The sequence below is a fragment of the Halyomorpha halys genome, unplaced genomic scaffold, assembly GCF_000696795.3.
Source record: "Halyomorpha halys isolate HHAL.00 unplaced genomic scaffold, Hhal_1.1 Scaffold242.1, whole genome shotgun sequence".
NCBI lineage: Eukaryota > Metazoa > Arthropoda > Insecta > Hemiptera > Pentatomidae > Halyomorpha > Halyomorpha halys.
In genome coordinates this window covers 239,048-254,015 of record NW_027106343.1, presented here as the reverse complement: position 1 = coordinate 254,015, position 14,968 = coordinate 239,048, and the positions used below count along the sequence as shown (strand labels likewise).

At 30.2% G+C, this 14,968-nt stretch overlaps 1 protein-coding gene and 1 long non-coding RNA gene across 2 annotated transcripts in view; both read right to left on the bottom strand.

Moving 5' to 3' along the window:
* The window catches only part of LOC106680093 (uncharacterized), a 12,425-nt gene extending 5,079 nt beyond the window's left edge, over positions 1-7,346 (bottom strand). Inside the window, exon 1 of the mRNA XM_014419580.1 lies at positions 7,167-7,346. Coding sequence (XP_014275066.1) covers positions 7,167-7,217 — 51 coding nt within the window. The 5' untranslated portion in view covers positions 7,218-7,346. The remainder of the gene's footprint in view (positions 1-7,166) is intronic.
* Positions 7,347-9,876: 2,530 nt separating this feature from the next.
* LOC106680097 (uncharacterized) overlaps positions 9,877-14,968 on the bottom strand; it is a 7,427-nt gene continuing 2,335 nt past the window's right edge. The window contains exon 2 of the long non-coding RNA XR_010842667.1: positions 9,877-10,262. This is a non-coding gene — a long non-coding RNA (uncharacterized lncRNA). The remainder of the gene's footprint in view (positions 10,263-14,968) is intronic.

Here is a 14,968-nt window from a genome sequence, read left to right as displayed (position 1 = left end):
ATAATACAATCCAAGTGCAATGGCTGAAACCACTATTACGTCCGCCATGTTTGCCTCTCTGAATAACACTGACATGTGGATGGCCCGCTCTTTGTTTGCCGAGCATTTGAACGAGCCTCCGATCCGTGGCGAGCGGCCAACATGTGGATCCACCTTAAGATCTACAGGGTCTTTATAGCCAAAAAAAATATATAAAATACGATTACAAATCCACAAAACACTGAAATATAATTTTGAAAAAGGGAACAAATGATGAAATAATAATAACATATAAACTGTTACAAAATTTAATTATGAAATAAAACAAATGAATGATTAAACAAAATAAAGATGATATTATTGAACATAATTTACTAAATAATAAAAATAATAATTGATCAGATTGGTGAAGCAAAAGGTAGTGAAATATAAGGGATTAAAACGAGGGAAAGGTTGGTACATGACGTATGTTAGAGGGAATGGAGTTCCAGAGATATGCAGCTCGGGTAAAAAAAAAATATCAAACGCAGCAGTTTGGTGAGGTGGAGGGTAGATGTCAGATAAACGGGATCTGGTCGTGCGGGATGGGCAGGGATTTTGAATTGCAGATTTTCTAGGACATAGGAGGGGCGTTGAGTACTAATTGCTTGGAATAAAAAGGAAGCTAGGAAATACTAGCATCGGAAGGATGGATAGACCCACTTAGTACGGCGTAATACTGGGCTATGTGCTTATCTTTGCTGATCCCGAAAATAAATCTTTACCTACATTTCTATAACACAGGAATAGTGATTTCGGGCGAATGATTTCAGGATCGAATCTTGTCAGTGCCATCTCTTGAATGCGATATAAATATGTCAGGTTGAATTGATTCCTGTTTTTAAAACAAGGCAATGCATTTTATACTGTTGTAAGAAAAACAAACATTTTTATGTCTACAATTTTCTGGAGGGGGGGGGTGTGTTGAGGTTCGTGATTTTCGAAAGAAAAAAAAATGTAAAGATGATAGGCGAAAATTATGAACACAAAATTTTTAGCGAGCTTAGGCCAACTCGTACCAGCCGAGCCTAGCCACCCATCCACATGCTTGCGCATGTCTTAGTTTGGCAAAGCTTGGCGAACATGTAGAGGCCCCTTAGGAGGTACCTATACGATTTTGATTAAACTCAGTGGATTGATAAGAAATCCTCATTAAATAGGAACAGGGATTAAATACCAAATTTTCAAAAGCTCATCCTCTAAAGTAAATTTAATTTTGTTTATTTAAAACCAATAAACAGTTCTCACTGTTATCAATAGTAAAAAAAAATTTATTTTTTTTGATAATTTATTTATTGATATTTACAACTGTACACATATATACAACAAGTAAATTTCCTGTAGGTGACATAGTGACATGATAAAAACATGTGGGGAATCTACCCACTGATAGAACTCCAATAACATTTCTAGAGGAGAAGATCTCGAGGCCATCTTCTTTTCAGACGCCTAGGAGGATTATTAGGTAATGAAGGAGAAGCCAGGTTAGAAACAAGTGGATTTGGGTGGTTGAGAAGTTTATTATGGAAGGAACGGTATCTGGTTCTGGCCAAATCGGCAACATATGGAATATTGAGGTCCTGATGGATGACTTGATTTGTGACAAAGTAAGGAGCATTAAGGATTTTACGAAGGATTTTGGACTGTAAGGATTGGATTCTGGAGGAATTTGATGGTTTAGTGGAGCCCCAAAGCTCAACTCCGTATGTCCAGATAGGCCTTATGATAGTCATGTAGATCAGTCTTTTGTAATGGATTGGCAATTTAGACCGTTTGTCTAGTAAATGTTGCAATAGTCGGAATCGACGAGCAGTTTCTTGTCTTTTTAGTCTTGTATGAGGATTCCATGTCAGTCGTTTGTCGAGATGTAGTCCTAAGTAACAGATCTGTGGATGGTATTATTAAAGGATATTGTAGAGGAAGAGGTCATGGGTTTACGTCGAAGAAGAAAAAAAATTTTTAAAAACAAAATATTAAAAAATTATGAATAACTTAAGGAATAAACAGGGAAACCAGAGACATCCATATTTAATGGAAAAATCTGAAACTGTATGATCTTTAAGGTTTTTAATTTTTTTTTTTAACTGTTTTATTCTTGTCAGAAACAAAATTTATATTTGTTATTCAAACCTCAAGAAAACCTAAAATACGAATTTTTATAGCAACAGAAAAATAAAAATTTTGTTTTATTTATAATCTACATTCTTGAGGCTGGTTAATGTTGTTTAAATAAATAATTTAAATTTTATCCATTGATAGTCTCAAAACATTTTATTCTTTTTACAAGTCCGACGTTTTGGCCAATTTAGTTCAAAAATTCTATTAAGATTGTCCCTGAGGATGGCCGAAACGTCGGACTTGTAAAGAAAAGAAAATGTTTTGAGACGGTAAATAGATAATATTTAAATTATTTATTTAAATAAAAATTTTGTGTTCATAATTTCCGCCTATCGTTCCGTCTGAAATCAATCGCCCAAAATCATTGTTCATGTGTTATCATAGAAATAGAGGTAAAGATAAGGCTTAAATACCAATTTTTCAAAAGCTCATCCCCTAAAGTAAATTTAATTTTGTTTATTTAAAACCAATAAACACTTCTCACTGTTATCAATAGTAAATTTTTTTTTAAAAACAAAGTATTATGAATTATGAATAACTTAAGAAGAAAACAGACATCCAAATTGAACGGGGAAATCTGAAACCGCCTGATCTTTACGGTTTTTAATCTTTTATTAATTTTATTATTGTCAGAAACAAAAATTATATTTGTAATCCAAACCTCAAGAAAACCTAAAATACGAATTTTTATAGCAACATAAAGCAAAAATTTTGTTTTATTTATAATCTACGTTCTTGAGACTGGTTATTGTTTAAATAAATAATTTAAATTGTATCCATTTATAGTCTCAAAACATTTTATTTTCTTTACAGTCCGAAGTTTCGGCCATCCTCAGGGACAATCTTAATACAATTTTTGAACTAAATCATTTATCATTGTGATAAATTTTAACAAATAAGTGACTGTGATAAAGAATTTTAAGTTTTGTTTTAATGCGAAAATTGACTAATTAGAGAAATTGTTTAATTGACCTGGGCAGAATGAAGTTGTGTTTTTAAATTATTTAGTTCAAAAATTGTATTAAGATTGTCCCTGAGGATGGCTGAATTGGCCAAAACGTCGGACTTGTAAAAAAAATAAAATGTTTTGAGACTATCAATGGATAAAATTTAAATTATTTATTTAAACAACATTAACCAGCCTCAAGAATGTAGATTATAAATAAAACAAAATTTTTATTTTTCTGTTGCTATAAAAATTCGTATTTTAGGTTTTCTTGAGGTTTGAATAACAAATATAAATTTTGTTTCTGACAAGAATAAAACAGTTAAAAAAAAAATTAAAAACCTTAAAGATCATACAGTTTCAGATTTTTCCATTAAATATGGATGTCTCTGGTTTCCCTGTTTATTCCTTAAGTTATTCATAATTGTTTATTCTTTTAAAATTTTTTGAGGTTTATTACTTCCATCATTTGCAATAAATTATTATTTATTTATTCATTAACAATTGTACTACGTTTCGGGACCACTGTCCCATATTCATGCACTATAAAAACCTCATGATTTCATATGGGAAATCATGTCCTCCATTTGTGCATCTTCACTTCTCTGTGGCACAGCTATCATTCTAGAATGATAGGGAATCATGAGGTTTTTATAGTGCATGAATATGGGACAGTGGTCCCGAAACGTTGTACAATTGTTAATGAATAAATAAATAATATTTGGGGATCACCGGAGAAAAGCGCATAAACCAGTATTACGCTGAGCTAAAGAGGCTCTATCCATTAGTACAAGAGCCGGGAAGAAAAAATTTAAAAGGGGGAAGAATATTTTCAACCTTCAGATTCAATAATTAACTCTTGTTTATGGTTGTATATTTTAAAATTATATGGATTCAATTTAATTAAATCCATCCTAATTTTAATTATTATCAATATAATAACGCGATTAATTAATATAAAGTGCTATTTCTAATTAATAATATGTCTGTTCCGGCAGACTTGGAACGAAACAAGGGAGAGGGCCATTTTGAAACAGTTCCAAATAGTGCAAGAGCCCAAGAGGAGAAAAAAAGGCAGTTATCTCACCTCAATTTTTTATTACTTTAATGAAAGCTATGTATAATTATTAGTCAAAACAGATGAATCTGCCAAGTATAGGTAAGGGAATAAAAAATGGCGGCTGTTTATGTCTGTTGGCAAACATATGTGCGTCTTATGGGTTTTCAAAAATACAATATTTTTTACTAGTTGTTCGTATAAATTAATTAACATTTGACGAATTTATTTTGTCGAATATCATAAAAACTACTATCGCTACAAAGATAAGTGTCATAAACTACTTTATAGTAAGTTAAATTTCCTTTATTTTGAATGTTGGCAGACACATGTGCGTCTTGTGGTTTCTGAAATAAAGCTTATAAGTCATAAATCAAACTTATTGTCGGAACAACTATAAATCAATTTATTTTAGGACATATCATGAAAACTACTTTTCCTACGAAGATAAAGGTCATAAACTACTAAAGTACATTAAACTAGCTTTAATTTGAGTGCTAATAGACATCTATACGTCACTTAGTTCCTGAGCTATAGATTTCTGAAAATAAATTAACTAACCTCTAATCTTTCAGTACATTTTAAAGAAATGTTGCTTTTTAAAAAAGCTATATTTCGAGAACTATTGGACGTAAATTGCTCTTTTAGAACTAATACTTTAGCAAATTTACTCTCCTTTAAATAATGTTCTCTTAGATTTTCTACTGTTGTTGGTAGTTTTTAAAAAATAGAGATCCGAATGAAAAAACAATGTTTTTTTAAGGTTTTGAAACAGCCGCCATTTTTTATTCCCCTGCCTATACTTGGCAGACTCATCAATTTTGACTAGTAATTATACATAGTTTAGTACAGTAGTTATTTCATCCCAGTTTTTGATTACTTTAATGAAAACTATGTATAATTACTAGTCAAAATGATGAGTCTGCTAAGTATAGGTCGGGGGAATAAGAAATGGTGGCCGTTTCAAACCGGTAAAAAAAATTAATTTATCTTTCGGAGCTCCTTATCTTAAAAACTACCAACAACACAAGAAAACATAAGAGAACATCATTTAAAGAAGAGTAAATTTGCTAAAATATAAGGAAAACATAAGAGAACATCATTTAAAGAAGAGTAAATTTGCTAAAATATAAGTCTTAATATATTTCTGCCAACACTAAAAATAAATTTAATTTAACTCGTTATATAACCTTTCTTTCCAAAACTTCTTGTTATTGCTTCCTTCTAAGTTTTGATTAAACGAAATTATTATAAAGCGTCTAAAGTAGAAGTTGGGTGAAAGTTTCCCCACTGAGTGCCTTGTTGAGCTTCTAATAGTACAAGAGCCCAAGAGGAGAAAAAAGGCAGTTATCTCACCCCAATTTTTGATTACTTTAATGAAAAATATGTATAATTAATAGTCAAAATTGATGAGTCTGCTAAGTATAGGTAGGGGGAATAAAAGATGGCGCCTGTTTCAAACCGATAAAAAAAACTAATTTTTCATTCAGAGCTCTATATCTTAAAAAGTAGGAACAACACAAGAAAATCTAAGAGAACGTCATTTAAAGAAGAGTAAATTTGCTAAAATATGAGTCCTAATATAGTTATTTACGTTAAATAGTTTTCGAGATATAGCTTTTCAAAAACCAACTTTTCATAAAAATGCTGTATGGAACGTACTGAATGATCAGTAGTTAGTGAATTTATTTTGAAAAATCTATATCTCAAAAACCATTTGACATACAGATGTCTATTACCACTTAAATTAAAGCTAGTTTAATAAGCTATAAAGTAGTTAATAATGTTTATCTTCGTAGAAGTAATAGTTTACATGAAATTTCCTAAAATAAATTGATTTATAGTTGTTCTGACAAATTTTCATTTGCCAAATTTATATTCATATGCGAATATCATAAAAACTACTACCCCTACTTTCATGATATTTTCTGGAATAAATTGATTTATAGTTGTTCGGACAAGTTTGATTTATGAAAAACTTCATTTCAGAAACCATTGGATGTACAGATCTCTGCCAGCGCTCAAATTAAAGCTAGTTCAATTTACTATAGTAAATGATGTTTATCTTTGTAGGAGTAGTAGTTTTAATGATATTTGACAAAATAAACTTACAGAATGTTAATTTCTAGTTGTTCGTATAAAATGTTTGATTTTTGAAAAAATATATCTCTAGATCCATAAGACGATATAGAATGTATCAACATAGTAATGATTTTAAAAACAGTACACATTCGATTTTGACCCCAATTTTTTATTTCTTTTATGATAACTATGAATAATTACTATTCAAAATTGATGAGTCTGCCAAGTATAGGTAGGGGGAATAAACAATGACGGATGTTTCAAAGCGATAAACTAACTAAGCTACTCCTACAAAGATAAACGTTATAAACTATTATAATAAATTTAACTAGCTTCAATTTGAGTGCTGGCAGACATAAGTACGTCCAATGGTTTCTGAAATTAAGTTTTTCATAAATCAAACTTATTGTCTGAACAACTATAAATCAATTTGTTTTAGCTCATATCATGAAAACTACTATTCCTACGAAGATAAACATAATAAACTACTTTATAGCCCATTAAACTAGCTTTAATTTTAGTGGTAATAGACATCTATACGTCACTTAGTTCCTGAGATATAGATTTTTCAAAATAAATTGAATAACTATTGGACGTAAATAGCTCTTTTAGGGCTAATATTTCTGAAAATTTACTCTTCTTTAAATAATGTTCTCTTAAATTTTCAAATGTTGTTGGTAGTTTTTAAGATATAGAGCTCCGAATAAAAAATCAATGTTTTGAAACAGCCGCCATTTTTTATTACCCCTACGTATACTTGGCAGACTCATCAATTTTGACTATTAATTATACATAGTTTTTATTAAAGTAATCAAAAATTGGGGTGAGATAACTGCCTTTCTTTCTTGAAAACCTCTCTGCTACAGATTGCATCCTTGACTATCGTTGTAAAGAGTATGTATTGTATTGCAATGTATTATTTATAATAGTTACTATTATACTTACAAAATAAATAACGCCAAGGAGGCCCAACAGTCCTAATAATAACTTGCTCATGGCTGCGTTCTGCTCCAGCTTTCAGAGAATATTTTCCAACCGGTATTTATACCCAACTATCAGAGATTATATCTAAGCAAAGCAAGAAGCGTAAGCTGACTCGAACAGCTGACACCGTCAGTCTTTTGTTTACTGCCTGTTGCAGGGGAAAAAATGCAGCTATCAATCCAGATTAGAGATTGACGATTAAGGAATTCTTCTCACAGAGAAATAATAACTCAGCATTCCAATAGGTCACTTGATAAAAGGCCTGTATCGTTAAAGTGAACAAACATTAACTATTATAATTAGAAAATTTCTATTTACAAAACTTGAAATTGAATATATTGCGTGAAATATTCATGAAATGCGATGTACCATCAATAAGGGATGGAAAATAGTATATTCGGATTTTTAAAGACCCCTCTACATGTTTGCCAAACAATGGCAAATTCCAGCATGCGCAAGCATGTGAATGGGTTATTCGTACCTGAATTTTTGGACACAAATCAAATAGTACAAAAGCCTAGGAGAAAAAAAAGGCAGTTATTTTACCCCAACTTTAATGAAAACTATCTATTACTAGTCAACATTAATGATTCGGCCAAATATAGTTAAGAGAAATAAAAAATGGCGGACGTTTCAATATGTTTTAAAAAATTAATTATTCATTCGGAGCTCTATATCTTTAAAACTACCAACAAAACGGGAAAACCTAAGAGAACATAATTTAAAGTAGAGGAAATTTTCTAAAATATGAGCTCTTATAGAGCTATTTAGGTTCAATAATGCCGAGATGTAGCTTTTTAAAATGCACCATTCCAGAAAAATTTACTGAAAGATCAGTAGTTAGTAAATTTATTTTGAAAAATCTAGATCTCAGGAACCATATAGTACAAGAAAAATCCCAATTTCTGATTACTTTAATGAAAACTATGTATAATTACTAGTCAAAACTGATGAGTCTGCCAAGTATAGGTAGGGGGAAATAAAAAATGGCGGCTGTTTCAAAACCTTAAAAAAAATAATTTTTTCTTTCGGAGGTCTATATCATTAAAACTACCTACAGCACTAGAAAATCTAAGAGAACATTATTTAAAGAAGAGTAAATTTTCTGTAATATGAGCCCTAAAAGAGCTATTTACGTCCAATAGTTCCCAAGATATAGCCTAGTTAGTTAATTTATTTTGAGAAATCTATATCTCAGGAACTATGTGACGTACAGATGTCTATTAGCAATCAAATTAAAACTAGTTTAATGGGCTATAAAGTAGTTTATTATGTTTATCTTCGTAGGAATAGTAGTTTTCATGATATTTACTAAAATAAATAGATTTATAGTTGTTCGGACAATAAGTTTGATTTATGAAAAACTTTATTTCAGAAACCATTGGACGTACAGATGTCTGTCTGCACTCAAATTAAATCTAGTTAAATTTACTATAGTTTATGATGTTTATCTTTGTAGGAGTAGTAGTTTTTATGATATTTGACAAAATAAACTTACAGAATGTTAATTTCTAGTTGTTCCTATTAAATGTTGGATTGTTGAAACAAAAAATATCTCTATATCCATAAGACGTACATATGTCTGCCAACACATAGTTTATGACACTTATCTTCGTACGGATAGTAGTTTTTATGATATTCACATATGTATATAAATTTGGCAAATGAAAATTTGTCCGAACAACTACAAATCAATTTTTTTTAGCAAATTGCATGTAAACTATTACTTCTACTAAGATAAACATTATAAATTACTGTATAGCTCATTAAACTAGCTTTAATTTGAGTGCTGATAGACATCATTACGTCAAATAGTTTTTGAGATATAGATTTTTCAAAATAAATTCACTAACTACTGATCTTTCAATACGTTCCATACAGCATTTTTATGAAATGTTGGTTTTTAAAAAGCTTTATCTCGAGAACTATTTAACGTAAATAACTCTATTAGGGATCATATTTTAGCAAATTTACTCTATTTTAAATAGCGCTCTCTTAGGTTTTCTTGTGTTGTTTCTACTTTATAAGATATAGAGCTCCGAATGAAAAATTAGTTTTTTTTATCGTTTTGAAACAGCCGCCATTTTTTATACCTCCTACCTATACTTGGCAGATTCATCAGTTTTGACTATTAATTATACATAGCTTTCATTAGAGTAATAAAAAATTGGGGTTAGATAACTCCCTTTTTTCTCCTATTTGGGCTCTTGTACTTTAGACGCGTTATAGTAATTTTCTTTAATCAAAACTTAGATGTAAGCAATAACAAGAAGTTTTGGAAAGAAAGTTTATAAAACGAGTTGCTCAGAAATTCCGCTAGGAGTTCTTGTGCATTTAATATTTAACATGACTTTAAGTAGGGCTGTTCTCAATCTTATACTTATAACATTTAACATGGTAAAACATTTTCATGAATACCCCTTTAATAAAAGATGGAAATATTTCTCCATTTAAGATGAGTTTTCAATTTAATACGCTTTAACATGTTAAACTAAACATCATGAATACCCGTAATATATAACATTAACGAAATTCGACAGTGCATTTCATTACTCTTCACAGTTGGGCTAGCAAAGGTTCCCTTTGAACCCCATTTCACCGTAACAGGCGTACTATCTACACCAAGTAATCGAAAAATAAATTACTGTAGTCAGGTAAAAAAATATAATAATCACAGTTTTAATATTAATTTTATTTTACATATTATTGTGGGACGCACTCCCTGATCTGTGATAGCCTCACGTTGAATGCGGCAGTCGCTTGCTCTACAGAATGTTCTATGAGACCCTTCACCTTTTCCTGCGGTATCAACATCAAGACCGGATTATTGTTCCCCAATTCGGCTCTCAGATCCTCCAGTACCATGTTGAGGCTCGTGTGGAGTTCCTTGTAACTGGGTGAGATCTGGGAATAAACACAGGACCATTGTTCCGGATTGGATCCTGCCAGCAGTGTTTCTTGTAGCGTTTTCCTCAAGTTGGCAGTGTTCGCTTTGCGGGCGTCTTCCCCTATGCGGTTTATCGTTTCGAACATTTCATCCTCAAAAGTTGCATTTGTCTGAAACAGTAATAATAAATTGAATGAGAATTAAAATCGCATATAATTGGAGTAGATGTTCATGATAGGTTTGCTCAAATACGAGTCCGAACCTTACTCTCCTTCTGAGTAAACATGACGCTGTGTTGGAAATTAGATCATGTCTCTTATAGGCAACTTTACGTTCAAATTAATAGTGGAAATTCGCAGATTAATTTAATTATCTTTAATTATTCCTTCCATAATAAACTCCCTAATCACCCAAACCGACTAGTTTCTAACCTTGCTTCCTCTTCCATTCCTGGCAATCCTCCGAGGCGCCTGAAAAGAAGATGGCCTCGTGACCTTATATTGTAAACTGTTTTTAGAGTTCTACTACTGGGTAGTTTCTCTACATCCTGTATCATATCATTATGTCATTATGATCAAATTTACTTGTTGTATTTTTTTTTATACAGTTGTAAATATCAATAAATTAAAAAAAATTATCTTTAAAACCGTTCATTTAATTGCAAGTGTAAAGAAAGTATAAGTTGTAGTAAATGTTATTTCGAATAATTCGATGTATCTATAATGAAAATCCATTCGAGCTTCTTTAGGAGGGAGGGAGAGAGGGAGGGGGAGAGAGAGAGAGAGAGAGAGAGAGAGAGAGAGAGAGAGAGAGAGAGAGAGAGAGAGAAGCACTCAGTCTGTGTTGAAATGTGTTTTTTCAACCTGTAAAGGCTTCGTTCCTGTTATCTCTAAAAGATAATACATCTTTTTATAATTTTTATCCATTTTTATTACTATTAAATGTGATATGGTTAATTTTCAAATAAACAATATTAAAAGGATGATAGATAGTTGACCGTGGATAAATTATATGAGGGGAAGATGGTTGGGGGTGCGGTCAGAATATAACACAATTAAATTGAAATAACTTATTTAATACTCCCAACTTCCCTCCCCTCTCATACCCCCCTATTCTTTTCTTAATTTTCCTTACCCACGTTATTAGTAATGTTCACCATATTATTATTATTATGTTTTCTATTCACTTCGTTTGTTTAACTTAACTTTATATTTTGTTTCTTTATTCTAATATTATGATTACATATTTCATTAGTTACATATATTTTCTTTCTTTCAATTTTATTTTTTGTTCATTCATTTATTTTTTTTTCTTCCCATAATTTTAATTTTTAAATTATTAATAAACTAAAATATTCATTTTCCTTTGCATTATATATAGCTTCAAATTTTTATTTTATTTTCTACTTCTTTCATCACTTAATTTTTATTAATTTCATACTGTAGAATTATTTACTTTATGTCATTCTGTTTATATTTCCTTTTTTAATTTTTGTATTCATTGGTTTTTTAATCTTGTTCTTTGTTCTCAGCCCTGATGAAAGCTAGAAATTATGGCCGAAACGTTGGTACTACTAAATAAGTTATTTAAACTAATTTATGTTATACTCTGACCGCAGCCCCCAACCATCTTCTCCTCAAACAATATTAAAGATATTTGTTTTTTAAATCCATATTTAAGCCATATTAAAAACCACTTAATTTTACACCAATTAAACTAGTTTTATCAAAAGTATTAATTTTTTTTTTTTTAATGAAAATTCTAAAAGTGTGAAATCGATTACTTAAAGTGGCACTTCTGGTAATTCGATTTTATAGAAAAAGTCGTAACATCCTTTAAGTGCTGCCGATGCAGGTATTTTTCACCTTAGCAGGTAATTGTTGGGTATTCGGGTAAAATGGATTTACGTTATAAATAAAATGGAAATTAACTAAAACAAAGATATAATTAATGAAAACTATTTTGAAAATTAACATAAATAACTAAATTATACTCAAGTCTGTACGAATGCGAACTGTGGTGCGAGTGTCGTCTTCCATCATATACTTGTACTTCTACTCTGCCCTCTGCGATAACACTATCATGTTACCCTGCGATAATATTCTCTGTGGCGGTAAACATGTATTGTAATGTTAACATTGCGACCGACGATCATACATTTTCTATTTTTAAGCGTAAATCTAGCGCCTTTCTTATCGCTTAAACTAATTTAAAATATTAGAGAAATCAAACCAAAAACTAATGAAAATAAACATAAATAATTCTCTTCAATTCTTAACAACTACTAACCTTTTGAGTTTTCAATGTTACTCCTCAAATTCATGCATTGCTAATTATTTTAACTATCAGCTTAAAAGTCACTACTTATTAATTTTAAAAAAACATCAATTCAAAACGACTACCCACTATTGAGGTATTTATAAATTGAATGGATTTATGAAAAAAAAATTATGGTTTATATCTGATTAAAAATTATTCAACCAAAATAAGTATACATGTGATAGTTAACAGATATACTGTCATAACTGTAGCTATCAAACAGTTACACTATGATAGTGACTGCAACTTTGGTTGAAAAGCCTGCAAAAAGTTTTTAAGATTGGATGTGAGGTGTAAATTTATAGAGAGGGCTGAAATGTACTTTCAATAAAAATAATAAACAGTATTTTGAGTCTTAAATCGAATACATATTATTTTATTTAAACAATTGCAATGTTGATTTCGATAAAGTAGAAATTTTAAATTTAGTGTCGGATGGTGAAATCAGAAAACAAATAGAATCAATATACATTAATAAAACTATTAAATATGAAGTCATCTTCAAATCATATATAAAAGAAATAAGTCAACATTATGTTGGCATCGTTAACAAAATAAATACTTAACAATAATCTACGTGTGGCCGAAATAAATAATGACAAGTAGTGGTTGGAATTAGGCTAAACCTTATATAGATAAATAAATAAGCATAATCCAATATGCAAGAGAATGTGATTTAACTAATTTTAACATAATATCATAATTTGTAGACAGCCTCGAAAAAGTGAAAAGATCATATATAAAACACGGTGATTATTTTTTATGCTTTGTTTTGCTAGTGCTATGGCTCCAATATTTTTTTTTTGCTTTTATTGTTGTTTTATTTTATTACTTAGGTTTTGTGAGGTCTAACCTTTATAATATTAGACTTATTTTTTATTAATATACTTGTTTGAGAGTGGTTTAGTTTCTTTAAAATAATTTTGATCCTTTTTCTCTCAACTTTATTCTTTTTAAACTTCCGACGTTTCGACCCCTTAGGTCATTTTCAAGGATTCCTTATTTTGTTTTCATTTTTTCCTTTAAAATTCTTTAAATGCGGGCTAATTGCCTTTGTCCCATCTATTCACAAATTCTTCTATAAAATTCCTTTCCAAATTTAAAACTTTTATTAACCACTTCTCTACTACTATTTTCATTTGCAAACTCCTAAACAACTGTTGAAGGTAGGTTATGTTTAAGAGTTTGCAAATGAAAATAGTAGTAAAGAAGTGGTTAATAAAAGTTTTAAATTTGGAAAGGAATTTTATAGAAGAATTTGTGAATAGATGGGACAAAGGCAATTAGCCCGCATTTAAAGAATTTTAAAGGAAAAAATGAAAACAAAATAAGGAATCCTTGAAAATGACCTAAGGGGTCGAAACGTCGGAAGTTTAAAAAGAATAAAGTTGAGAGAAAAAGGATCAAAATTATTTTAAAGAAACTTTATTATATTATTTTGTGGATTCTTTGCAATTAATTTCATTTATCACATCTTTCATGCCGTTTTTCAATTTCAGGTGCTTTTTAAATATTGTTCGATTTAATTATCTTAAAGTCTCCTCTTCCCGTTTTAAGCTAATATTTCAAAAGTGACATAGGACCATCGCTCCCTGGAGGTCTTAGTCCCTGGGTCCGGTCCGGCGGGAAAGGATTGGGACAAACCAATATCTATTTCATCTTTCACATTTGTAATATGCTTTTCCAGTTTATTATCATCATATAATCCGAGTAATTTTCATTTACTTTAAAAACAAATTATTATGTGATTTTATTCAGGAGTAGCTGGTACCTATTTTTGTATTTATTTTTATTTAAAAAAGTCCTATTTATAGAATAATAAAAAACTTTTCTTTATGATGTGAAATGTACTTATTAAAAATAAAATAACAACAGCTGATAAAAATAAATATAATCCAAAAAGATGTGACCAGACAATTCACTATGCTATCTTTGTAGTCTCACATAAACTTTTAAACTAATTTTATTATATTGAAAAAATATTTTGGGTAAATTTGGTGTAATTTCTATTATTCTATGGTAAGTTCTACTATTTGACTGAAATTAGTGTCTTCATGTACTTACAAATTAAAATTTTACTTGGTTTAAGAGCAACATTATCGTATCCATGACCTATTTTAATCATTGTATTTAGTATTTTAAATCTCATTGCTTGTAATTATTTTTTTATAAAGTAGTAATAGTTGGTCGTAGGTTGATATGATGAGAAGATGGTCAGAGGCACGGTCATAAAAGATTCACAAATAAATAAGTTTGTTTATTTTGGAATCTTTGATGAGCGTACCCCCGATCATCTTCTCATGTCATAATTATTTTCAACCAGATATCACTCCATCCATTATAAACTTCCTAGCCACCCAAACCCCCTAGTTTCTAACCTTGCTTCCTCTTCCATTCCTGACAATCCTTCGAGGCACCTGAAAAGAAGATGGCCACAAGACCAGCTAATGTAAAACATCATTAGAGTGCTACCAATAGTTAACTGAGATTAGATTTACTAAATGTATTATAATGTACAGTTGTAAATAGCAATAAATAAATATTAAATAAAATGAAA